At 37.4% G+C, this 25,785-nt stretch overlaps 1 protein-coding gene across 1 annotated transcript in view; it reads left to right on the plus strand.

Moving 5' to 3' along the window:
* Positions 1-213: 213 nt before the first annotated feature.
* Positions 214-25,785, plus strand: part of RAD51 (RAD51 recombinase) — a 37,228-nt gene continuing 11,656 nt past the window's right edge. Inside the window, exons 1-6 of the mRNA XM_074289304.1 lie at positions 214-487; positions 8,794-8,898; positions 12,147-12,284; positions 15,885-16,002; positions 17,312-17,403; positions 22,535-22,629. Of these exons, the coding sequence (XP_074145405.1) occupies positions 8,812-8,898; positions 12,147-12,284; positions 15,885-16,002; positions 17,312-17,403; positions 22,535-22,629 (530 nt within the window). The 5' untranslated portion in view covers positions 214-487; positions 8,794-8,811. The remainder of the gene's footprint in view (positions 488-8,793; positions 8,899-12,146; positions 12,285-15,884; positions 16,003-17,311; positions 17,404-22,534; positions 22,630-25,785) is intronic.

Consider the following 25,785-nt stretch of genomic DNA (forward strand, 5'->3'; position numbering starts at 1 on the left):
GGGGGAAGGGAGGGACACTAAAACCTTAGATCAGTCCGTGGCAATGCATGCTGGGAGTTGTAGTTCCAGGCAGACACAGTGCACGCTGGGAGTTAACAATCCTAGCTCACACCCACTACTTTGATACTGGGAGTTGTAGTCATTCACGCTGGAAAGGGAACGCGGAAGTGGGTAGCATCCCCTTTATACGTCCCCCGCCCTGACTTTTGCTTTGGGTCTCTACTGCAGTGGTGGAGGCAAGTGACGGTTGTGGCTTAACTTCTCTAGTTTAAAAATCGCTATGAACTCCCGAAAGGTCAGTGGCTGAAGTACAACATGGCATAGGGCGGAGCCGCGCGGCGCGTGCGTGACCCCGGCGTAACCTCGGAGCTCTGAGTTTAGCGGGATTTCCAAACGCGAAAGTCGCTGGCGAAGTGAGCGGCCGAAGGCCCGCTGTGGAGGCGGGATAGGACGGGACCGAAATCGGAGTTCGCGGACTGTGGTCGAAGTAAGTAAGGCGCCCCTCGGATGAGCGGTCAGTTCTGGCTGTTGCCTCTCCCGACTGTCCCGCCGAGCGCCCTTTGGTGCTCGAGGCGGGGCCCTGGCCGTGATACTGAACCGCGAGGCCGGGTGCCCGCGGCTTCCCAGCCGGAAAGCTGGCAGGGACTCGAGAGGCCTCTAATCCAGCCCCGTTCCTCGAGAGACTGAGTCTCAGAACCGTAACCACCAGTGGGTCAGGGATTTCAGCCGCAGTGCCCCGAAGGTAGCGACGTTTCCTGCGGTTTGGAGGCTGGTCATTAGCATCCCGCCCCTCGGGTTGTCTCGTGACTCTCCGGCCCGTGGCGCTTCACCCAAACTGCCCCGTTTGTTGTTGGGCTTCCTCCCCCCATTAACAAAACCCCCCTTTCTTTGCCACTCCTTTCCTCTCCACGGTGATGGGTAACGGAGCAGAGCAACTACCTTGTGTAAAGTACGGGCCCCGGATCCCTGACCCTCTGTGGTCCTGGCTCCTCTGGGAATCCCTAAGTCTTTCAAAGTGCTTTGTTATTGTTCTGGTGTTACTGTGCACATTGTGGCCCGTTTGCTGGCCCATTTCTTTGTAAAGTCTACAACTTTCAGGTTTGCCACTTCTGCCAAATGTGTTTTTGTGAGATTTCCCATTATCTCCCTGTTTAGATCGATAATTTATTCAACTAGTTAGGCACCTGTTGTGTGCAGAACGGAGCTGCTGTAAGAGTTGGAAAGTTTAGAGGAGACTCCAGCGCCCGTGCATTTAACAGTCTAATAAGTGTATACTAGATAATCGGCTGTGGGTCTGTGATCTCATTAAGACAGATACTCCTTCTAGGGCTCCTATCGTTCTGTAGATCATCCAACCATGCTTTCTATTCTGTGGCATTCTCCGCTACGTCTTTTTATAAATTGTTGGGATGATTCGCAGGAAGTAGTGGGAGACTTCTGGATCCTTAGGTAGTCTGGCCTTTGCTCTTTAGTGCACCTACTGAACACTATATACTGTATTACCAGATAGTGAATTAGAGGCATGATTGGAATGAGTAGTTTAGAGTCACTCACTGCATCTCAGCGAGGACAGGTTCTGTTGGGGAAGAAGCCAAATTGCAAGACGTTAAGGAGCATATTGAAGCAATGAGCAGAAATGACTTTTTAAATGAATTTTTTATTGATATCTTTTATATCACAATAGTACCCCCAACAACTATCCCCACAGAGCATTCATATAATCAATAGTATTTTAGAAGTCAAAAAGGGGAAAAGAAAGGGTGTCAATCAACATAACTGAGCAATACAACAAAAAAGTCAGAAAATATGCACAGTGTACAATACTTGTAGACATCCCACTTTTGTGTAAAGAAATGGGTTAGAGCTGTCTTATATTCTTTCAAGTCGTGCTTGTTCTTTGTAATTTTGCACTTTGTGTGGATATATAGATACATTTGTAGTTTTTTCTGTATACATTGTTGTAGTCATTGTGTTTGCTTCTTGACTGCTTCATTTTGTATCAGTGTATGTACATCTTTCCATGCTTCTCTATACTCTTCTCTTCACATTCTTCGGGTCTTATAGCACATTCCATTACCTTAATGTACCAATGATTGTCATTTCCCCAATCTATGGGTAACTACTTTGTTTCCAACTCTTTGCTATCACAAACAGGATTACTATTTTGTTGCATATGAAGCTTTCTTCTTATCAGTGACCTTCCTGGCATGAGGTCAGCTTTGTAACAGAATCTCTAGGTTAAAAGGCATGAATATTTTATTGACTTTGCATAATACCAAATTATTTCCAGAATGGTTTTGCCAATGCACAGCTTTACCAACAATGCACTAATAAGCCTTTCTTCCCATCATCCCTCTAATGCTGAAGAAATATCTTTTGTCATCTTTGCCAGTTTTATAAAGTATGAGGTGAAACCTCAGAGTTGTTTTGATTTACATTTCTCTTATTAGTGATTTGGAGCATTCTTTCCATGTGATTGTTACAAGTCTGTGTTCTGTTTGTGTCCTTTGATCACTTATCTTTTGGAATCATATATTTATTTGTCATAGATCTATTTCTCCATCTATTTATCTATATCTGTTAATTGTTTATTGACCTCTTCCCTTATTCCTGTTGCATTCGTTTTGTTTGTAGACAAGCTTTTTAGTTTTGAGTAATCACTTATTTATTTTATCTTTGGTAATTTAATCACTTGTTTGATACCAATGAGAAGTATTTGATCTGCTTCTCTTCTAATTTTTTTTAGTAATATGATACTTGATATTAAAATCTAGAAATTACAGGAATTTGTGAGTAAAGAAAGAAATGATAATAGCTTCTAGGGAAGAAAAGGTTCTTGTTTTGTTGTTTTTAATTTAAGGATTGGAAAAGCATATTTGTAGGCTTCTAAGAACTATATGACAGATAAGGTACTTAACATTTAAGTAAATGCTAGTTGATGGTGTTTGAAAATTATTGAATAATTAAAAGGAAAATATCTCAGAGGAGTGAGGAGGTGATTTAGTCAGGGACAAAAGTAAAAGGGATGGTTTTAGCAAGAAGGTACACATCTTCCTTGGAGATCAGAGCAAAGGAGGAAAAGAGTAATAATGTAGAGAGATTTCCAAGTGTGGAAATAGGGAAGAAAAGGAAATTTAGGTTGAATGTCCTCTATTCTTGGTAAAGAGGTGAGATACTCTCCTGGGATGCTGAGAGAAAGGGGAAAGAAGTAGTGAACTAATGGTGGGAATAATCTGGAGTTGGTTTTTGTTAAGTTTCACAGCGATGGGCAGATAAGACAAAAAGTGCAAGGGATTCAAGAGGATAGTACATTGATGAACTTGTTGATCATAATATGAGAGTGGAATTATGAGTGAGAGAGGAGTGGAGTTCACTATGAGGATTTGTAGCTAGGAGGAGAGTGATGCTAGATGGGAAGAAAAGAGATTAGATTTGAAGAATCCTGAGTTAGAGGTCATGATGATAGTTATTGTGATCTGCAGTTATTTGAGACAAAGTAAAATAATTAAATTGCCAAATGCAATAAACCTTAAAGCTTTTTACATATTTAAAAACATGCAGCATATCCTTTTGCTTCTATCATTTATTTTATATGATTTGGAATTAATACATAAGATTTTGGCATTCTCTCTCACGAAAATATACTTTTATCATATTAGACCTGACTATTTTTTTATTTCTGACTCTGCCAGCCAATTAATTAGGATATACAAACAGAGGGAGTCTTAGGATTAAAGTTCACATTATTTAAGTATCTACTATGTGTAAGATACTACCACCCTTTCTAGGTTTTGGGAATACTAAAGCAATCCCTGTTGTTAAGAAGCTTGTGGTCTGATGATGGGTAGGAAGATAGAATACACAGATCAACAAATAAAAGATGTGTACTAAGTAAGACAAAGTAATTTCAAGAGGGAAAGTTGAGAAGGTGACATGCGGGAGAAACAGAGAAAGACCTCTCATAAGAGGTAAGCCTTAAAGGAAACAAGTAATCCTAAAAAAGTAGAAAGCGGTTATGGCAGATATGAAGTACCTTTATAAGAGGAAAGTTATGGACAGCTAAGTCTTAGTTGAGGAGAACAAAGAGTGAGCCGGAGGAGGAGATCGGGGAATAACAGGAAATGAATCAAAAGATACATGAGAACCAGATTGTAGGGCACTTGAAATGCTCTATTAAGCTTTTATCTCAAAAGTAATAAGGATCTACTAAAGATTTTTAAGGAAGCTGTTAACTAGGAAGTAACTGGTCAGATCATAAGATTTTATTTTGGAGCTGAGAAGAATCTCAGAGGTTGAGTTCAATACAGACCTCATTTTCTAGATAAGGAAACTAAAGCTTAGAGGGGTTACTTGCACAAGCCCATACAAGCAATAAGTTAGGAGAATCAAGGGAGGTCTCCTGTCTCCAAATACAATCTAGCTCCTATCACAGTGCCTGAGACAGAGAAGGGACTTAATAAGTGCTATTTGATTGATTTAGCTGGGATAGTGAAAACACAGTCACTTCTTTTCTTGAGTTAAACTGAATAGAAGCAGATGAGTAACTAAGTAGGATTCCATAATGTGATTGTATAGAAAGTCATAAAACAAAAGTAAAGATGAGAAAGTAAGTTCAAGGGATGGGGGCAGCCTGAGCAAATAGTCATATAAGATGTGTCAAGTTCTGGGGAAGAGCCTAGAATCCAGTGTGGATAGAATGTAGAGTGAGGGGAAAAGAGTAATGCATCTGGAAGGGTAGCTTTTAGCCAAATTGTAGGGATTAAAAGGTCAGTTTTAGGAAGGTATATTTTATCCTCTAGTCAATCTAGTAGAATTAAATTTTGTAGGAAGCCTCTAAAAATTTGGGGGGTCTGTTCCTAAGGAAGATTATTTTGAAAGAAGCATGTAGGATTGGAGAGGGGAGAGAGGGAGCATGATATAAGAGAGTATTCAGGTGAGAGTTCATTCATTTAATAAATTTGTATTAAGTATAAGGCACTGTGCCTAGCGTTGGGATACAGAGATGGAAAAAAAAATAGTCCTTGCCTTCAAGATGCTTTCATCTTTCTGGGGTAAGAGTGGTGGTGGTGGTGGGCACAGTATAGGAGAATGCAACACTTAGCACAGATCAGTATATATTAAATCAATTGAGGAAAGCACCAGTGAAAGAGTTGTTGTGGCAAAGGCCTGAACTAGAGTGTGGTAATATTCCTAAAAAAGGAGAAGAACATAAGATATTATGGAATAGAATCTGTAAAACTTGCAAATTATTTGGATATGAAGGGTAAAGAACAGGAATAGTAAAAAATGACAGCAAAATTGAGTCCTCACGTAACTGGGAGGATGGTGGTGCCATTAGCATAAATAGGGAAGAAAGACAGGTTTGGGAGGAAGCTTATTGGGCTTATTGAGCTTGATAAGAAGATTTAGAAATGAAGGTGGCCTGAAAATAGTTGGGAGATGTGGGGCTGAAATTCCATGGAAAGAACAAGACTTAATAATAATATTGAATGATTGAATCGATGAAAGCTAATAAAATCACCACTGGAGAAAGTATAGAAGTAGTAAAAGGACTGAGGATACAGCTTTGGGGAACATATATGTTTAAAAGGCAAGAGACTGCTGGACAGTCAATTAACTAACATTTATTAAATACCTGCTGTGTAATTACTAATTATAGGATCATATATTTAAAACCTTAGAGACCATTGAATCCAAATGAGAGATGACAGGGACCTGAACAAGGGTTTTGACTGTTTGGGTAAAAAGAAGAGTATAGGGGGTAGCTAATTGGTGTAGTAGATAGAACACCAGCCCTGAAATTAGGGGGACCTAAGTTCAAATCTGGCCTCAGATACTTAACACTTCCTGACAGTGACCCTGGGCAAGTCACTTAATCCCAATTGCCTCAGCAAAAAAAGAAGGATATAGATTTGAGACCTCTAGGGAGAATGAAGAATTGAGGATGATACTGAGGTTTTAAACCTAGGTGACTGGGAAGGTGCCGGTGTCCTTGATAGTAATATAGAAATTCAGAATTGGTGTGGGTTTGGGGGAGGAAAAAAAGATTGAGTTCTGTTTTAGACATATTAGGTTTGAGGTAGCCATGGGACTTCCAGTTCAAAATGCCCAGTTGGCACTTGGTGATATGGAACTGGAGCTCAGGAGGGATTTTTGTAACTCAGTGAACAGAGTGGCTGGGAGTCAGGAAGACCTGAGTTCAAACCAGGCTTCAGACACCCACTACCTATGTGACCCTAGGCAAGTCACTTAACTGTTTGCTTTAATTCATTGGAGAAAGAAAGAAAGCCATTCCAGTATCTTTGCTTCAAAAAACAACAACAACAACAACAACAACAACATCAAAACCATGGACAGTATTAGTGAGAGATGATTCCTTGGGGGGTCACTACAGAGTCCAAATTGGACACTGAACTACAACAAAATATATGGAGTTGACTTCACAGAGATGTTAATTGAGCCTGTGGAAGCTGTTGAGGTCACTAAGTGAGAAAATCTAGAGAGAAAAGGGCTTAGAACAGAATCTTGGGAGGCATCAGCAATCAGTGACTATGATCTGAGTGATGATCCAGTAAAGGAGACTTAAAGAAGAGCCTTTCAGACTGGCAGAAAGAGAACCAAAAGAGCGATGTCATGAAAACCCACAGAATAAAAAGAATATCCAGCAGAAGCAGATAGTCAGCAATGTCAAATACTTTAGAAAAGTCAAGAAGCCTGAAGATTGATAAAAGATTTATTCATTTTTTAAATCATGAATTTGATAATATTCTTTTTTTTTCTTTTATTTATTTAGAATTTTTTTCCACAGTATATATGCATGAGTAATTTTTTAAAATAATATTATCCCTTGTATTCATTTTTCCAAATTATTCCTCCCCCTTCCTCCACTCCCTCCCTCCCGATGACAGGCAATCCCATACATTTTACATGTGTTACAATATAACCTAGATACAATATATGTGTATAAATACCATTTTCTTGTTGCACATTAAGTATTAGATTCCGAAGATATAAGTAACCTGGATAGATAGACAGTAGTGCTAACAATTTACATTCACTTCCCAGTGTTCCTTCTCTGGGTGTAGTTGTTTCTGTCCATCATTGATCAACTGGAAGTGAGTTGGATCTTTTTTATGTTGAAGATATCCACTTCCATCAGAATACATCTTCATACAGCATTGAAGTGTACAGCGATCTTCTGGTTCTATTCATTTCACTCAGCAGAACTTGATAATATTCAATAAATATCATTATATATTACATCGAACTGAAAAAGAGAGCTGCGTATAAAACAAATCTCGCTCATATACAACTTGGTTTTTAAAATATATAATACATTTAACAGTAATTCTGTTACTGTTCTACTTGTTTGCATTTCTAAACTGTCTAATGTTATGTTTTGTTGGTGTTTCATTAATCTTTTCTTTCTTTTTCTCTTTTGGCATCACCATTATATCATCTTCTTTCCCAGCCCCCTAATAAATAACTAAGTAAATAATAAATACCCTCTCATAACAAATAAGTAGTCAGACAAAATGGGATCCACATATGGGCTGGGCTGTGTCAAAAAATTTATGTCTCATTCTGTATTTCTTCTTCATTATTTTCTCAAGAAGTAGGAGATAGGATTAAGATCCATGATCTGTCTTCTGGAATTTTGGTTGAACATTGCATTGATCAGAGCTCTTATGTCTTTTCTTTCAAAATTGTCTTTCTTTACAATGTTTTAATTATAGTATGAACCATCTTCCAGGTTCTAAAAAGGGCAACTTATTTAGCGTTGGTGACTTTGGAGAGAACAATTTCAGTTGAGTGAGGTTGGAAGCTAGGTTGTAATAGATAGAGAAGAGAAAGTAGAGGCAATAAGCATGGACTCCTTTCTTTTTTTTTTTTTTTTATCTATTTTATAATTATAATATTTTTGACAGTACATACGCATAGGTAATTTTTTTACAACAAGGATAACCCTTGTACTCCCTTCTGTTCCGAATTTTTCCCCTCCTTTCCTCCACCCCCTCCCCTAGATGGCAGGCATTCCCATACATATTAAATATGTTATAGTATATCCTAGGTACAATATATATGTGCAGAACCACATTTTTTTTTTGTTGTTTTTGCAAAGGAAGAATTGGATTCGGAAGGTAAAAACAATCTGGGGAGAAAAAGAAAAAATGCTAACAGTTTACACTCATTTCCCAGTGTTCCTTCTCTGGGTATAGCTGATTCTGTCCATCATTGATCAATTGGAATTGAATTAGCTCTTCTCTATGTTGAAGATATCCATTTCCATCAGAATACATCCTCATACAGTATCATTGTTGAAGTATATAATGATCTCCTAGTTCTGCTTGTTTCACTCAGCATCAGTTGATGTAAGTCTCTCCAAGCCTCTCTGTATTCATCCTGTTGGGCATGGACTCCTTTCTTAAGGAGTTTGTCTGAGAAAAGGAGAAAAATATGCTGGTGTCTTGTGTGAATGGTGGGACCTAGTAAGAATTTTTTTTTTTTTTTTTTTTAATGAAAGTTGTTTCTTTCCTGTAAACTAAGGAGGTAGATAGCATCTAGTAGGACATGGACTTTAATGGTGTTGGATATCACAAGAAGGAATGGCTTCTCTTTGTAAAAGATGGAAAGACTGCTTTTTGAAGGAGCTGAGCTGAAGAGGGGAGAGGTAGAGAGTGATGTCAGTCTGTAGAAAACTCTTGAGCAAATCTTTGTATGTTTGTAGGTATCAAGGTAATGCAAGTGAAGCCCCTTTGCTATCTGTAATCTTCTGATACTTATGTTTCTCAGCACCAAACACTCAGGACAATGGCTGTGCAGATGCAATTTGAAGCTAGTGCAGACACCTCAGTGGAAGAAGAGAACATTGGCCCACAGCCTATTTCACGACTGGAGGTATGTACTCAAGATGTAAGTCTGGAATTGTTTTTGGTGGATTATGTCATATTTATCTAATAAGAAAATCACAGCTCTTATCTGTTCAACTGGTTATCAACCTCTGGTCAGACTCAGATTAGAATTGTTGAGGATCTATAGAAGGGACTTGAATGATCTTCTGGCCAGGACATATCCTTTTTAAGCCAGGAAGAATAGAGCCATTGGACTGGCAATGACCTTCCTTCTTAAACTATTTATCCCTTTTTGGAGCAGCAGTATCAGCTGCAGAATCCTGGGAGCCAGAGTGGGAGGGAGGTCCTCACTACTGTTGCTAGGTGACCAAACTGCTAAAGATCATATATCCTAGGAATGAGGGAGTAGATGGTGCAAAGGCACACAGAGGGGTGTGTGTGTGTGTATGTATGTGTGTGTGTAAATGTCAGACAGGAATTTATATTTGATCCTAGAGGCAAGAAAAAAGAGCCATTGGCATTTATTGCTCAGGCATAACTGCCACACATCATGGCCTATCTGAATATGGAATTGGGGTTTCTTATTTTGCATAATTTGAAATTCTTCCTTATCTCTCATGCAAGTTTTATAAACTAGAAATTACCTATTTCATTTCCTTTTTAAGCTTTAGTATAAAAAAAAAAAACTTTGTTTAGGGTCAAAACAAAAAAGTTAACTGGCATAAACCTATAGTGTTGTTTTTACAAATTATTCTTTCTTGATGATGCAAATCAATTTCTGATGCCTAAGAAATGAATTCGCTATCAGTTGTCCATTATCTGCTATTCTAAAACAACATATTGGGATTGTTCTTATAAAAGTGTAGAAATTTATAATTCATATTCTGGTGCTTGATATTCTTTGCTATAAAATATAACATCATTCCAGTAGCTTTATGTAATAGGTAGATGAGGTATGATCCCGGAATTATAGTATCAAACTACAAAGGATTTCAGAGACCATCTATCTAGTAATTCTGTACTATCTAGTAATTCTCTCTGCAGCACTCCCAGTAAATTGTTATCTAGTCTTCACTTGAAGCCTCTGGTAAGGGACAACCTATAACTTTCTGAAGCATCTCTAGAAGAGCTATCTTTTTGTAATGTCCTTTGATCCTAATTCTGTCTTCTAAGACCAAATAGATTAAGTCTAATGCTTCTTCTATCTAATAGCCTCTTAGTTAATGGAAGCCACCTGTCATGTTTCATAGGCACCATCCTCCTCCGTCACACACCCCCAATAATGTTTCCTCTTTTCTAAGCTGACCATTCCAAGTTCCTTTACCTGGTCCTTATATCAGTATGCTATCCAGCCCCTTCACCATCCTAGTCACTGCCATCTATATCAATGGTCTTCAAACTTTTTTGATCCCTGTTAGTAAAAAAAAAAATAAAAAAATTCTCTATATATATTTATGTATTTTAAAATATAAATAAATATCTACATATGGAGAGGGGTGTGCTCAGGGTTTTTGGTTTGGTTGGTTGGTTTTGGCAGTGGTCCTCAAACTTTTTAAATAGGGGACCAGTTCACTGTCCCTCACACTGTTGGAGGGCTGGACTATAGTAAAAACAAAAACTCACACTCTGTCTCTGCCCTTCAGCCCATTTGCCATAACTCGGCAGGCCGCATAAACGTCCTTAACAGGCCACATCTGGCCAGAGGGCCGTAGTTTGAGAACCCCTGGGTTTTGGCTTTGGTTTTTTTATGTACTGATAGTGTAACAATGGGTAAAGAAGGCCATTTCTTCACCAATGAAAGCTTTGGTCTAGACCCTGTACCTATTGTATTTATAATGGAGTACCTTATGAAACTCAGGTAAAAATAGATGAGATAAAGGTAAAATAACATCTGATCATAGAGTTGATTAATAGAGCAGAGAAGTGAAGTGGTTATGTGTGCTTTAGGAAAATCACACCTTGACAGCTTAATAGAGGAAGAAGAAGAGAAATCAATTAGGGGCTCCACAATAGTCCAGGTGAGAGGTAGGAGTGACTATGAGGAGCAAGAAGCGGTCAGATGAGATGTTGGGTCACAGAAATGACAAGATTTATAGCTGAGGTGGGCTTGAGTCAAAGATGACCCCCTATGTGTAAATCTAGGTAAATCTATGTGTAAATTAAACAAAAGTTTAATGAAATTTACTATGAATATCACAGTCTATCAACATCTGTTCAACTCACTTAGCCACCCAAAATCAAGAAGAAGGCTGGGCTCTTGTTTTGTCCTTGCTTCTGGGGAAGCATGCCTTATTGAGGCCAGCAGACTATGCAGATGCAATTGAGCAGTTAGATTATAACTGCTCTGAGGAATTTATAATTCAGTTCTGAAGAGGATGTCCTTCTTAAGGCATGTCCAGAGCTCAATCTAATATTTCAAATGTGGCTCAACTGGAGCAGAATACAGTTAGAGGCTCACATCCTATGTCCTGTACAAATACCAGTGAATGGATCCTGTGAGCCACATATTGACTTAGGAAGCTACAAAGTAACATTAGCTGTGTGGTATTGCATTTTTACTTATTTTTTTAAACATTTCCCAGTTACTTTTTAATCTTGTTCTAGGAGAGGGTTGCCACTTCTGCTATATAATAAGCCCCTTTTGATGAAGGCTAGAATTACATTCACATTCTGGCTCTGCTGTACTTCTCTCATTGAACTCACTTAGCCCTCTAAATCTCCTCAGAGATTTTATGCAAACTGTTATTTAGCTACCTGTTCCCTATCTTGTGAAGTTGATCTTTTTTAACTCTAATGTAGAATTTTACATCTCTGTCAAATTTCATCTTATTTGATTTGGTCTTTCTGGATACCTTTAAATACTGATGCCTTAACTCCAGTTGTCAGATCAGGAAACTTAAGCATAGAGATTTGAGTAATTGGATGAGGTCACTCAGACTCAGCTTTAGATTTCCAGCTCAGGAGTATTGTTATTGTGTTGTGTTGTGTTTTTCCTCAGATTCCACAGCTTCTTTTGCAAACAAACAAATATGTAGTTAGTCATTAAGTATGAAGATTGTAAATAACATTCTGAGTTTTACTGTGACCATATTGTTTATTTTCAACTGTGATCATTAACTAGGATGTGCTTGTGGGACTAGTTTTCATTCTTTAATTGCTAATACTCAGTCTCAGCTTTCTATCTTATGCTTTCTAAACCAGTAATAAGAACTAAGTATTCAGTTTGTTCTGGAGAAATGCCTATTCTGAAGGGTTAATGATAAAGCCATTTTAAATGGTTCTCTTCCCTTGCAGCAATGTGGCATAAATGCTAATGACTTGAAGAAATTGGAAGACGCTGGATACCACACAGTTGAGGCTGTTGCCTATGCACCAAAGAAGGAACTAATAAATATTAAAGGCATTAGTGAAGCCAAAGCTGATAAGATCCTGGTAAGCACTACTCAATTGAACTAGGGAGGCATTAATGGGCTTTTCATTTGTAATTCACTGTTGAATTTGAGGGCTGAGTCAGTTGTTAAAGCTATCAATGGAGTAGATTGGTTAATTCTAACTTGTTATTAGTCCATGCTGGATAAGCTGTGCCCTCGGTCAACTTCCCCATTAGGAATTCTGATGACCTTCTTACTGCTTTCACATATCTGTTGATTTGGGTTCAGAAAAAGCTCTCTCCTCCCTTTGGGGCTCATTGTAATTTGCTTTCTAAATATAATACTCTAAGGATTAGAGGCTGAGTTGTATAAAGCTCTCTAAGTCTCCATGAGGGAAGAATACTACAAAATAATTATAATTCTTGCCTCTAATCTTCCCAGTGGCAAAGAAAACATCAAATATATCTTATCTTTCCGTGTATTGTGGCCTCACAGTTTAGAAAGCCATTTATTGATTTAATATCTGAATCTTGTATTCATTAAGCTCTGTATGGGTATAATTCATCAATCTGATCTTAGAGCCTGCTCACCTTCTTGATAGTGAAAGGGGAATGTGATTTAAATGTGTCTGGTTTCATTCACCTTAATAAACTATGACAAATGACAGTCTTCCCTGACTACATGTGAGATGGTGACTTAATAATCCTTAACATTTATATAATATAGTATATTTTTAAAAAATTATTTTCATATCCATTATCTCTTAATCCTTACGATAAATCATAGTAGGACTTTTTTTTTTTTTTTTTTTTTTTAATGGTGGAACTTTAATTCATCATGATGGAGTGGTCTACCCAAAGTCACAGTCATGGCAAACACAAGATTTGAACTTACCTCTTATCTCTGTCCAGTACTTTAACTATTTTCTGTTGATTGACATCAATGGTTCCCTGTCACCATTTTTACCTCTCTGATCTGTTTCTAGTGTTTTAAAATTTCAGTTTTTAATAATATACTTTTGTATTGAGTAAAATAACATAGAAGCACATGGTAAAGGAAAGCAGGCTAAAACGAATGCAAATGTGAACAAGAAAATTGAACATGAAAGAAGCAATGGAATTTTTAAACTGTAGCAAATATGTAATTAAGAGAGAAAATGGTGTGCATGATCCTGTTGTGAGAGTAAAGGCTAATGGTAACTAATCTCAGTGTTCCACTGATATGTTTGCGATGTCAAGAGAAATTGAAGAAGGCTCTCAGAATGTGGATGTGTCTTCTCCCTATCTGATGGGATATTGATAAAAATCACCCTGTTGGGCAAGAATGGTGGGTCAAAATGAACACATCAAAGAAAATTCTAAAATCTATAAAATCACAGCTCTATTTGAGTAATAATGACCCCACATAATTATATTTTATTTAAATATATTCCTTCAGTATTTTACGTCTAAATTGTATTAAACACATCTAGGTTCTAGTCCTTTATTACAAAATCTTAATTTTTCATTGTCTACAATTATAACATCAGAGACATATCTCTGTCCCCTTACAAAAATTTGAGACATAATTTAAAAATCAAATCTTTGATACTAATACTCACTTTAAAATCCATTCTCCCTGTCAGCATGATATCTCTGCATTTGATTTCCCCACATAATTTCATCACATAATCCTTGAAAGTATTTAGCTTAAAGTAATTGCAGAGTCCATTCCCCTCATTTCACATGAGGAAACTGAGATCAAGCGAGGGGAAGCAATATGCCCAAATTCTTAAAGTTAATAAATGACAGTGTAGGGATTGAACTCCAGGTTCATGGCAGTTAGTAGAACAATGGAGAGAGTATCAGGCCTGGAGTAAGGAAGACTCATCATCATAAGTTCAAATCTGGCCTCAGACACTTAGTAACTGTGTGACTCTGGACAAGTCATTTAATCCTTTTTGCCTCAGTTTCCTTATCTGTCAAATGAACTGGAGAAGGAAATGGCAAACCACTCCAATATCTCTACCAAGAAAACCCCAAATGGGGTTATGAAGAGTAAGAAACTGAAATGACTGAACAGCAACAGCAGTTAAGACTCATTGTTCTCTAGCTATAGCTACCTCTGATACCAAATCTAGCAAAAATCTTTCCACTTGTAGCAGGTAGACTGCTTAAAATACTATAATGAGGTCAAGGAATATAAAGACTAAAAAAAGGTCACTAAGTTTGTCAGTAAGAAAGTCACTGGTGTCCTTCAAAAGAACAGTCTGCTACTTCATGGGAATTTCTGTTTCTTTGGCCTTCACTATTGAAGCATTGTTTCAACTCTTTACTTCAGTTATTTAATAAAACTTGCTAGCTGACAGTATGGGCAGTGTAAGCAATTTCTAATTTGAATTCTAAGTATAAAGATGTTACTATCCCTTGAAATGTGGAGTTAGTACTGCTATCAAATGAATGTTTGTTAAAATAATGCTAATTGAAAATAAAAAGGTTCTAAGTGCTTAGTGCCTCATTAAAAGAATATTTGTAGTATTGACTGGGCCAGCAGGGGTCTATGAAATGTGTTGCTCCTTCTCTCTGGGCACCAGCTTCTGTCAGTGAGCAAATTTCAGCAGGGGAGTTTCAGATATGCAAATCACATCACTGTTATGCTTTATTAAATGCATAAATCCAAATCTCTACTAAATAAATATGTGCAGAATTATTGTAGTGTCAATATAGATTGACCTACATATACTTATATTTTTGTTTGCATTGATGTCAGCCATTTTATACTGTGAATGATGAAATAAGTCAAGGACCATGCTTGTCTTTTTTTCCTTTTGGATTATGATAATGGTTTGTCCCTATACAATTAAGACATTTTCCTTCATAGGATCTTTCACAAGTAGAGCTGTCATTGTAGTGTCAATATGAAGAATGCATAAATATTAAAAACATCTGAAGTTTTTTGCTATTGCTTCCAAAATATAAAAATTTGAATTCAGAGTAGTTAAGAGGGAAGTATTAAAGACCTCATGGAATAGCTGCCAGATTCTTTCATGGAAATTTATCTCCAAAGTCTGAGTAATAATTTTCAGTTCGAAGTTAAATTAAATTTTCCTTAAATAATAGTTTGCTAGTGCAGTGGCTTTATACTGATTGACCCAGTAGAGTCAAATTTCATGTAGTATATCAGTATGATTCCCCCTTTCCATTTATATCTATCATAGCCAAGATTTTGCAGGCGGTCTTACTAAAACTCCTACAACTTGAATCTTAACACTTGTACTCTTTCTGCTTTGCAGAAGATAGGAAAACTCAAACAAATAAAGAAATTGGAGATATACTTTTCTCCCAGGTGGATGTCTTCATTCTGATCTTCAAATTGGGGACAGTAGCTTGTCATTTGAAAGCTATAAGGAACACAGTTGTTGAAATTATAGAGAAGCAGTGACTGAAATTCTCTATCTGAGAGATTTTATTTTATCTTAAAATTAATCTCCTGTGGTCCTAGAGATTAATTTATGTTTTAATCATGATTAATAGTTCTTTCTTGAAATTCTGGTATTTGGGTTGTTTTTGGTAAAGATTCAGGAATGATGTCCTGTACTTATCTTCCCTACCCATAGTATTCCTGTTTGTCTCATGTACAGCTTTAGAATGACTTAACTTCCCATCTCCTCCATTTTTGCCAGGCTGAGGCGGCTAAATTGGTCCCAATGGGTTTCACCACTGCAACTGAATTTCATCAGCAGCGGTCAGAAATGATACAGATCACCACTGGCTCCAAAGAGCTCGACAAACTGCTCCAAGGTGGTAATCTCTTGGCCCCATATTGGGTTTTTTTTTTTCTTCTTTTTTTTTTAAATAATAATTTTCAAATACATGCAAAGATAATTTTCAATATCTACCCTAGCAAAACCTTGTGTTCCATATTTTTCTCCTTTGCTCCCCACCTCTCCTTCCCCTATACAGTAAGTAATCCAATGTAGATTAAACATATGTAATTTTTCTAAACATATTTCCACATTTATCATGCTTTGGCCCCATTTTGTACACTTGTGGGAGAGAAGAATGGAAAGTAGGGCAAAAGAAGAGATTGGAAAGTACACTTTGGCTTATTGTTTGTTTTCTTGAGGATTGTGAAGAGGACTTTGGTGAAAGAATAAAGATGCTGGAAAGAAGAACCTAATAGTCTACATGAAAAAGAAGAACCTGATAGTCTACATGAAACACAAAATACTATCTGTGATTACAGGGATTATTTGAATATCAGTCTTATCAATCAATGATCATTTATTGAATACTTGCTCTATGTCAAGCACTCTACTAGGCACTGGAGATACAAAGACAAGATGAAAACAAATAACTGAAGAAGTCCAGTGTTTAGCTTAATAGTTTAAGAAATTCAGAACCAATAGGAGGGGTAGGAAGGGGGTTTTTGTTGATTGAAAAAAAAAAGTTTGATTTTTTAAAAAGGTTTGAGTTACCTTCTTGCTTTTAGTTCTATAATTTTAGTTCCAAGGCTGAAATATTGTGGCTGGTTAAAATTCTACCAAGTTTTTCTGCCCTTATCGTGTGCTTTAGGTTAGGGTACTGGATATAGAACAGACTGTAGATGCAAATCCTGGCTCTGTTACTTACTGATTACTTGAACAGGTCATTTCTCCAATTTCCTCACTTTTAAGATGAGAGGCATTCATTACATCATTTCTAAAGTACCTTTCAGTATTCAGTCCTATGACAGAGTCACTCGGGCACATGATACGATTCATGAGTTCCTTGGAAAGCTATAGTTATCCTGAATCTGCTCACTCTTGAAAAAACATTGTTTTTCAAGTTTCTACCTGCTCGGGTCTGACTTTTGCCATTTCCTTATATATTTCACCACTATTTTGTTTTTTCATTCTTTATTTACATAATCTTTGAGGACTGGCTTCAACTGGATTTGTTACATATCACTGCCTCCATTGACTATAGTAGTATCCTGGATAGATGGGTGCATGCATGCATGCATATAGAATTTTCATTATCTCAGTTCTGTACCTCTCCTGTAGATAGATCCATAAGTAAATTGCTAATTTAACTTGTAATGTGGTATCTTTTTTAATTGCTCCTTTAGGAGGGATTGAGACTGGGTCTATCACAGAGATATTTGGGGAATTTCGAACTGGGAAGACACAAATTTGTCACACACTGGCTGTGACCTGCCAGGTGAGTAAGTGAATCCTGATAAATCTGGGTTCTAGTCCTAAGTCTTACTTTATAATATCTCTGGGTCTGTTTTCCTACTTGCAAAATGATGGAGTTGGACTTAGAATGATATCTAAGATTCCTTACAGTTCTAAAATCCTGTGATCCTATAACCTTAAATTACTAGAAAAGGAGAGTAATGTAATATTCATTATTAGTTGCCATCATACTTGGAGATATAAATTAATTACAAACTAATGAGTGAAATCAATCCAAAGCAAGTAAAAGGAATTAAGTTTGTTAGTATAAAAGTTTACTTTGATCTAAGGGAACCAGAATAGGCTTTGACACCATGTTCTATAGGAGCCTTATGGAAAACTGGGACAAAAACAGATTCAGCAGACATGGGATAGAAACTCCTGAGACAGGGAGAAAGAGATGGAATGAGCTTGAGATTGATGAGTACAAGAAATGTCTACTAGGCAAGCAGCAGGGAATGAGAACAAACATTTCTGAAAAACCACATACTAAGAAGTCAACCTCTACTAAGATCAACATATCTGCCAAGATAAATTGCTTTAAAAATCTGCCTGCCCTTCCTCACTAAACCTATTTTTTTACTTGAGAAATAAAAGCTTTTTAGGAAAGATGACATCATCTTTAACTTCTGTTTCTTTGGTCTCACTCCCTTCACTGACAACATTCTTGTGTATTGATCACATGCAAGCATGGTGCAGGGCAGTGTGGATGAGGAGTTGCCAACCTGTGGAATTTGGGTTGTTCCAAAGTACTTCTTAAAAGGAAGATGATTTAGGCAGTAATGTTCATTTCATTTCATTTCAACCATCATGCTTTAATTGGTAATTTGCCAGGCATTGAGGCTACAAAAAGCAAAAACAAAACATTTATGGAGCTTACACTGTATTGGGAGGAGAGAGCATATCAGTCATCAGCAAGTATTTATTAAGTGCTTGTCATGTGCCAGGCATTGGTAGGCATTGGGGATACAAATACAGAGAATGAAACAATCCTAGAGGAGACCAGTACATGGGAAAATATATATAGCACAAATATGAAGCTAATGAATACGAAGAACACAAAGAGAAGTTAAATACAGAGCATTTTGGAAGGGAGAGATTAGTAAGGGGGAAGATTCAAAGAGATGTTTTAGCTGGGAAAGGAGAGGGTACCCAAAGCCATACCCTGCTCAATCCAAGTCTTGGAGTAGAAGATGGAGAATTTGTGAAACAGTAAGCAGCCAGGTTGGCTAAAATGGAGCCTGCATAAAGAGGAATAATATGATAAATTTGGAGAGGTAGGTGGGAGCCAGATTATGAAGGGCTTTGCGGGGAGGGGATTTTTTTTAATACTTAGAGTTCCTTCCCAATTAGAGGCCTTCTTTATTACAACAATAAAAACATGAAACCAGTCAGTGAGTCATTAAGCATTTCTTAAGTGCTTGCTATATGTCAGGCACTGTGCTAAGTGATGGAGATACAAAGAATGGCAAAAATCACCTCTGCCTTCAAGGAGCAACAAACAAACAGTGTACTAGATATACACAGTGAAAATAGAAGGTAATCTTAGAAGGAATATAAATGGGAGGTAGAATTTGAGCTGAGTCATGCAGGATGCCAGAGAAACTAGGAGAGGGGAGAATATACCAGACATTAGGGAAAGCCAGTGGAAAGGCCTAGAGTCAAAGCTGCAAGGTTTTTGTCACTGGAGGAGAGTAAAGTATGAGAAAACCAGAAAGAGCCAGGTTGTGAAGGATTTTAAATGTCAAACAAAGGACTTAATCATTGAACTTGGAGCTAATATAGAACCACTGGAGTTTGAGTGGGAGAGTGACAGGGTCTGAGCTATGTTTTAGGTAGAGCAGCTAAGTGGAGGGTAGACTGGAACAGGGAGACACCTGATGGGCAACAAACAAGACGATCATGGCAGCAGTCCAGCTGAAAGGTGGTGAAGGCCTACACCAAAGGATGTTCCCTGTGGGAGTGGAAAGAAGGGAATATCTAAGACAAATGTTGTGATAATAAAGAGCTAGCTTATAGAGGCCTTGGTGGGGGGCTTTAAATTGCAGGCCTTGAAGAGTTTCTGTCATATCTTAAATTAGATAATGGGACTCATTTGATCCTTATGACAACCTTGTGAAGTAGGTACAATGATTAATCCTAAGAAACAGCACAAAACTTCTGTGGTTTCAGTACTCTCAAATTGGGTTTCTGTCAATAAACATCCTAAACAAAAAGGAAAAAAAAAAACTCCCAACCTACAAGTCTTCATTTTGGGAGGTGGGGTAGAAATTTTTGCTAACTAAAAAAATTTACCTTGATTGGGAAAAAAAAAAATTGAGGTGTGTGGACTCATTTTTTCCTCAGTGAGAGGTGAGGTACTCTGAAGGAAGAACTACTCATAATTATGATATTGTAGTTAGCAGTTTTTCTTGTTCCAGTGTTACTTTGTATTATAGTTAGAATTGGAATAAGCTAGGGAATAAAGTTCCCTGAGTATTTTTTGTTTTCATGAAATCCATTTTTAATACACACATCTGTGTGTACCTAAAGTACAAAACCACCAAGAAGTGTAAGTGGTATAACTGTAATTTAATAGGGTTGATTTCTACAAACCACACAAGAAAATAAGTCCTCATCTCTTGACTTAGCTCTTTTCAGTTCACTTAAAGGTCATTTTGAAACTGGAAATTTTCCTCCTTAGTTGCCCCAATATTTTATTTGTTACATAGCAAACGTAGTCATTTTCTCTGGAACGACAACAAAATGAGGATTTTAGTGACAATTATCTTCAAACTCAAAAATTTATTTCAGAGTTAATTTCCACTGCTCATCTAATGAGGAAGGCGCAGGCCATTTTCATTTCCCCTCATATGTGATTCTGAGCAGGAAAAGGTATAGGGAAAGGTGGAAAGGAGAAGTGTAGAAAACCTTCAGAGTAATTTAGAGGGACTTGAGGAAAAGGAACAAAAGCAATAGAGATTCCTGTCATTGCCCAGGTGCCATTTGGAAATTGGCAGCTGGGGGGAAATTAAGCTGTTTAAAATGACACCCTTACTACTAGGGTACCATTTATAGGTCTTCTGGCATTATATGTGACCTTTTAAATAGTAATGTTTTCCCCATGTTGTTTTGACAGGGATTCATGAAGAATAAATATTTAGAGTACAGTACACCCTGTCCATGGTTGCCATGGCAACCAAGCGTGTCGTGCTGACGTTCTAAAGTTGTATAAACAGAATCCCAGGCTGGGAATGTTTACCGAATGGTCAGCTCATGTCTGCCAACAATAAAATGAAGCAAAATTCTCATGTAAACATATCCTGTCTATAAAAATAACAGAATACTCACAGACAACTGAGTACCTAACTTGAAACCTTTGATTTTATCCAAAGAAAATTAATTCCAAAACCTTAGATAAATAATAATGATTGGTCACATTTTTGGAGTAGAATACAAATTCTTATTGCCATTTTACAAATAGGGGAAATGAAGCTCAGGTAGAGGAAATGGCCTCACCATAGCCATGCAGCTGATTAGTCTCAGAACCAAGGAAACAGCACAGTGCCCTGGAGAGTGAGGATCTAGATTCAGATCTGACTCCACCATTTGCTCTGTAAGTTTGGACAAATCACTCTTCCCTGCCCCCCTCTCCCTCTCAATATCTTTAAATCTAAGGCCCTATCACTCCCAAGACCGCATTGTTCCTTTCTTTTCTTTTGTCAGTCTGCCAATAATAAAAGGCATGGATACCTGTCTCCTGATTTGGGGGCATATTTGAGCATTTTAAAATACTTTATCGGTACTTTAGTTTCCTCAGCAGCCTAGTGACTGGAGAACCCTAGGGGGTAATAGATCCCTCTCTTATTATGGAATTAGGTAAAAGTGGTAATCTCCAATTGAGTTAGTAAAATGGACAGACTTTCTTATTATTTGTATCAGTTGAGCTACCTTAGACTTCTCAGAGATAACTCATGTTTGAGAGTATAAAGAGGTACAGTAATGTACTCTTTTTAACCCCCAGGGTAGTCCCTCTGTGGCACCTTTTCTCTCTTTTTGTTCGCTTTTTCTCCCTTTTTCCCCTTTCTTCTTGCTCTAACTATACAATTAAGAGTTCTGTTACTATTTCTTAGGCATTTCTAAATCCTAATGGGGACCCTTGTAACCAAACTTTGCTCAGTGGAGTGGAAATGTACATTGTTCTAGGGTTGTTGACATGTGCCAGACACATTCTTATACTGATATGCATAAAATTAGTTAATTGCATGATTCAAGGGTCTTTAAATCTGGAAAATCAGTTTTGGAAAAATGGTAACTATGGCCCAGCCCACTCCTGTTATGTGACCCCAAACCCAGCCCAGCTCTAAACCAAACTGAAGAATTTTAACTTGACCTCTTCTGCATTAACAGTATCTATACAAGATTTTGATTTCAGTAAGTGAAAAAAAAATTGATTTTGTTTATACATATTCTACTTCCATTGACACAAAGTGTAGCTGCTAAAGGCCTTAGGAGACAGTTTCATGACTAGTTGTAGCCCCAAAAAATTCATCACCTGGTGGCTGTATATTGACAAGTCTATCAGAACTTAGCCAATGCCTTTGTCATTCAGATGACAAAGGTATCAGGGCCCATTTAAGAAATGCTCCACTATCACAGACTTTAAGAATTCAAGCATAAACAACAAGATTGTGTGATGATCAGTTGTGATGAACATGGCTCTTTTCAACAATGTTCAGGCCAATTCCAAAATAGACTTGTGATGAAGAGAGCCTTCTGCACTCAGAAAGAGGACTGTGGGGACTGGATGTGATTCTAACTTAACACTTTCACCTTTTTTGTTGTATGCTTGCTTGTTTTTTTCTTTCTCATTTTTTCCCCTTTTGATCTTATTTTTCTTGTGCAGCATGATAAATGTGGAAATACTTTTAGAAGAATTGTACATGTTTAACCTTTAAAAAAAGAAAAAAGAATTCAAGCATAGCTTCACTATGAGGTATTGCATATGGTTCTTGACAGTTGATAACAAGACATTAATAAGCCATAGTGACTGGCCTCAGGCAGTTTAGTCTTAAATATCAAAAATGCCTAGCTATAGTTTATCCTTACTCTTGTTTACTTTTTGTTTTCTTTAGCTCCCCATAGACCGAGGTGGTGGTGAAGGGAAAGCCATGTACATTGACACTGAGGGAACCTTCCGCCCAGAACGATTGCTGGCAGTGGCTGAAAGGTAGGCAATTGTTCTGAAGGTGAAGATTTTCTGATAGTTAGCATCTACTTAAACAATGGGTTTGATTCAGTTGATTTATGGCTAAGGTTCTTTGACATTCTTTTACTTCTCTAAGAGTATCCCTCCTAAAGCTGTTCAGATGTAATTCTTGATGTGACAGGATGACTTTCTCTTTAAAATAGGTGAGGTGTTTTTTTTTTTTTTTTTTCCTTTTGTTTTGTTTATTTTATCAGGGCAGCTCTATTTTTCAGCTAGAATCTTCAAGTCAATTCACAAGCTTATGCCACCTGTCTCCTAGAATCTAATTCATGATCACATCAAGGATTATTTTTTTTCTTGTCACCTGAAGCCTTGGAAGTGAATTGGAATTCCTGTTACAGGGCCAAGAACCACAGCTTCTCTAGTCATAGCTCCACATTGATACAAACCCAATTGTTTACAACCTCACAGCTGTGGAGTTATGGTGAAAAGGTGACTGAAATTCCCTCTGATTTATGGGGGGGAGAGGAGTTTGTCCTGTTTTTTGTCTTTGTCTCTTAGTCTGAGCTTGAGCCATAAGATAGTATCACTGAGGCACAAATTATCTGGGCTGTGGTAAGAAACAGGGACAGATTTCCCCTTGGTGATTTTTGTTTTAAGGAGATGTATATTTCTGCATTGGATCAGTTATCCAAAAGAGACAGCACCCATAGTTGGAGAACTTTATTTTAGCTATCTGTCATTTCTCTTTAGCATATTGTTAGGTTAGTTTTTGGCGAATGTTCACAAATAGTGAACAGAGTTTAGGAAATTTTTCATTAGTACCATTTTTGCAATTCTTTTGCTATATAAAATGATCTTTAATTACAAGGGCCAGTGTGGTGCACTTGGCTTGAAGCTGAGCCAGAAATGTGGGTTTGAATCCTGGCTCAGACACTTAAGTAGCTACATGACCCAGATGAGCTGTTTTACCTCCCCATGAGCACCCAAATAGAGTCAGGGATGTTTGTACTGGCCATTTTCCCAGGGTGCTTATACTCACTCTGTCAGCCTTAAAGTGCTATATAAATGTGAACTGATGATGGTCATTCATATTGGTGTTATTATATTCATTCCCACCTGTTAGGAAAATTTTTCCTGCTTGAATTTCATATGTATGTGTTAATTGTATACATCTTACCTCTATCAATAATTCCTCAAAATGGGCTTTGTAAAGTAAGGCCCAGGGTCTGCTTAAGCTAATATATGATTATTTTTCACAGCGAAAGCATTGAGAGTGCCATAATTAATACATTTGCCAACACTGCTTAAGCACAACCTGTTATTTATGAACATTAACCCAATTCAGGCTTTTATGGCATAATTTTCCTGTGTTATATGACAACCCTTTCTTGTGGAACCACTGCGAGTTCCCTTTATTCAGAGAAAGAGCACCCTCTTGTGGTGATAGAGTGTTCTTATTCCCAAGAAGCCACTCCCAATTAAGGGATTAATCATAGTTGCCTGGAGCCTAAAATCTTTCCAAGGGGGTGTGCTGGGATGTGTGGGAAGTAGAACAAGAAGAATGCTTTCCATTACCAGTAAACCTGCTGTGGCCCCTTGAAGGTGAGAACATTCTCCTTCTATTGATAGCAAATCATCTGATATATTTTCTGAGCAACAAAGATTACTTCCTCTTTTATATTGAACAAGAAGGAAAAATAAAAACCTCCTAATTCATTTTTATTCACCATATCTATAGCTATAGCTTAAATATGGAATATGTTATCTCTTCGAAGTGAGGCTTTTACCTTATTACATTTTATCAAGGTATTGAAGCAGGTTGGTATTCTGGCAGAATTAGGAACACAGCAATCTTGCCCCAGTTCAGCATTTTGTGGAGCTAGTTCAGTAGATCCATGGTCCACAGGAGAATATGGAAAGATAAGTGGAACCGAGAGAGAGAGAGAGAGAGAGAGAGAGAGAGAGAGAGAGAGAGAGAGAGAGAGAGAGAGAGAGAGAGAGACAGACAGAGAGAGAGACAGAGAGAGAGACAGAGAGAGACAGAGAGAGACAGAGACAGAGACAGAGACAGAGAGAGAGAGACAGACACACACCTGGAGAGACCTGAATTCAAATTCTTCTGGAAGTTACCAGCTGCGTGACCATGTGGTTATCAAATGAGCAAATTCTTTAACTCCTTTGAATTTCTTTGACTCAATTTCCTCATTTTAAAACAGACCTATTACAATCAGTGCCTAGCTTACAAACAGTTTAATAAAGACCAAATGTGATAATGTATAAAAAAGTACTTTGCAAACTTTAAAGCACTATGTAGATAAATGAAAAGGCATGTAATACCTACTAGGTACATTTAATACCAGGTACTTTGCTAGGTCCTGGGAATGCAGAATATAAAAGTGAAGACAGTTTTTGCTCTTTAAAGAGATTACATTCTTTTAAAAAAAGAAAAAATACATTTTCCCTGCATTTAATAAATACCGCCCCCAAAAGAGAATATTTTCATATACAAAATCAAACATTAGAAAAGATTCTACATACAGCTTGCCTTTTAAGAGTATTTAATAAACTCCAACATTTTAAACACAATCTTTAAAACAAATAAGTATTGTCAAGTAAAACAAATCATGGCCTGAGGTCCATTGCCTACTCTGTCAGGAGCTAGCTAACATGCTTTCTCATCAGTTCTCTGAAGTTGCTGTTGACCAATGCATTGAACAGTCTTTCAAAATTGTTTTTCTTCTCAATCTTACACTGTATAAAATGTACTCTTTGTTCTATTCGTTTCACTATGTATTAGTTCATATGAGTTCTCCCAGATTTCTATGAAGACATCCCTTTTGGGAAAAACGACTCATATGTGCAAAAATGTTTGTAGTTGTGGGTTTTTTGTTTTTGTTTTGGTGGTGGTGGCAAGGAATTGAAAATTTCAGGGATACCCATTAATTGGGAAATGACTAAATAAATTGTAATATGTGAATATAATGGAATACTATTGTTCTAATTCTTATAGAACAGAGAGGAGAGCCAGCATAGTGGAGTAAGGGCAGGGACTCTCCAAGCTCTTCCTCCCCTCCAGATTCCTTTAAATAATGATTCTAAAAAAACTTTAGAGCATCATAACCCACAAAAAGAGTGGAACAATTTTCTAACCAAAGATAAGTTGGAAAGGTTAGC

The sequence above is a fragment of the Sminthopsis crassicaudata genome, chromosome 2 (genome assembly GCF_048593235.1).
Source record: "Sminthopsis crassicaudata isolate SCR6 chromosome 2, ASM4859323v1, whole genome shotgun sequence".
Taxonomy (NCBI): Eukaryota; Metazoa; Chordata; class Mammalia; order Dasyuromorphia; family Dasyuridae; genus Sminthopsis; species Sminthopsis crassicaudata.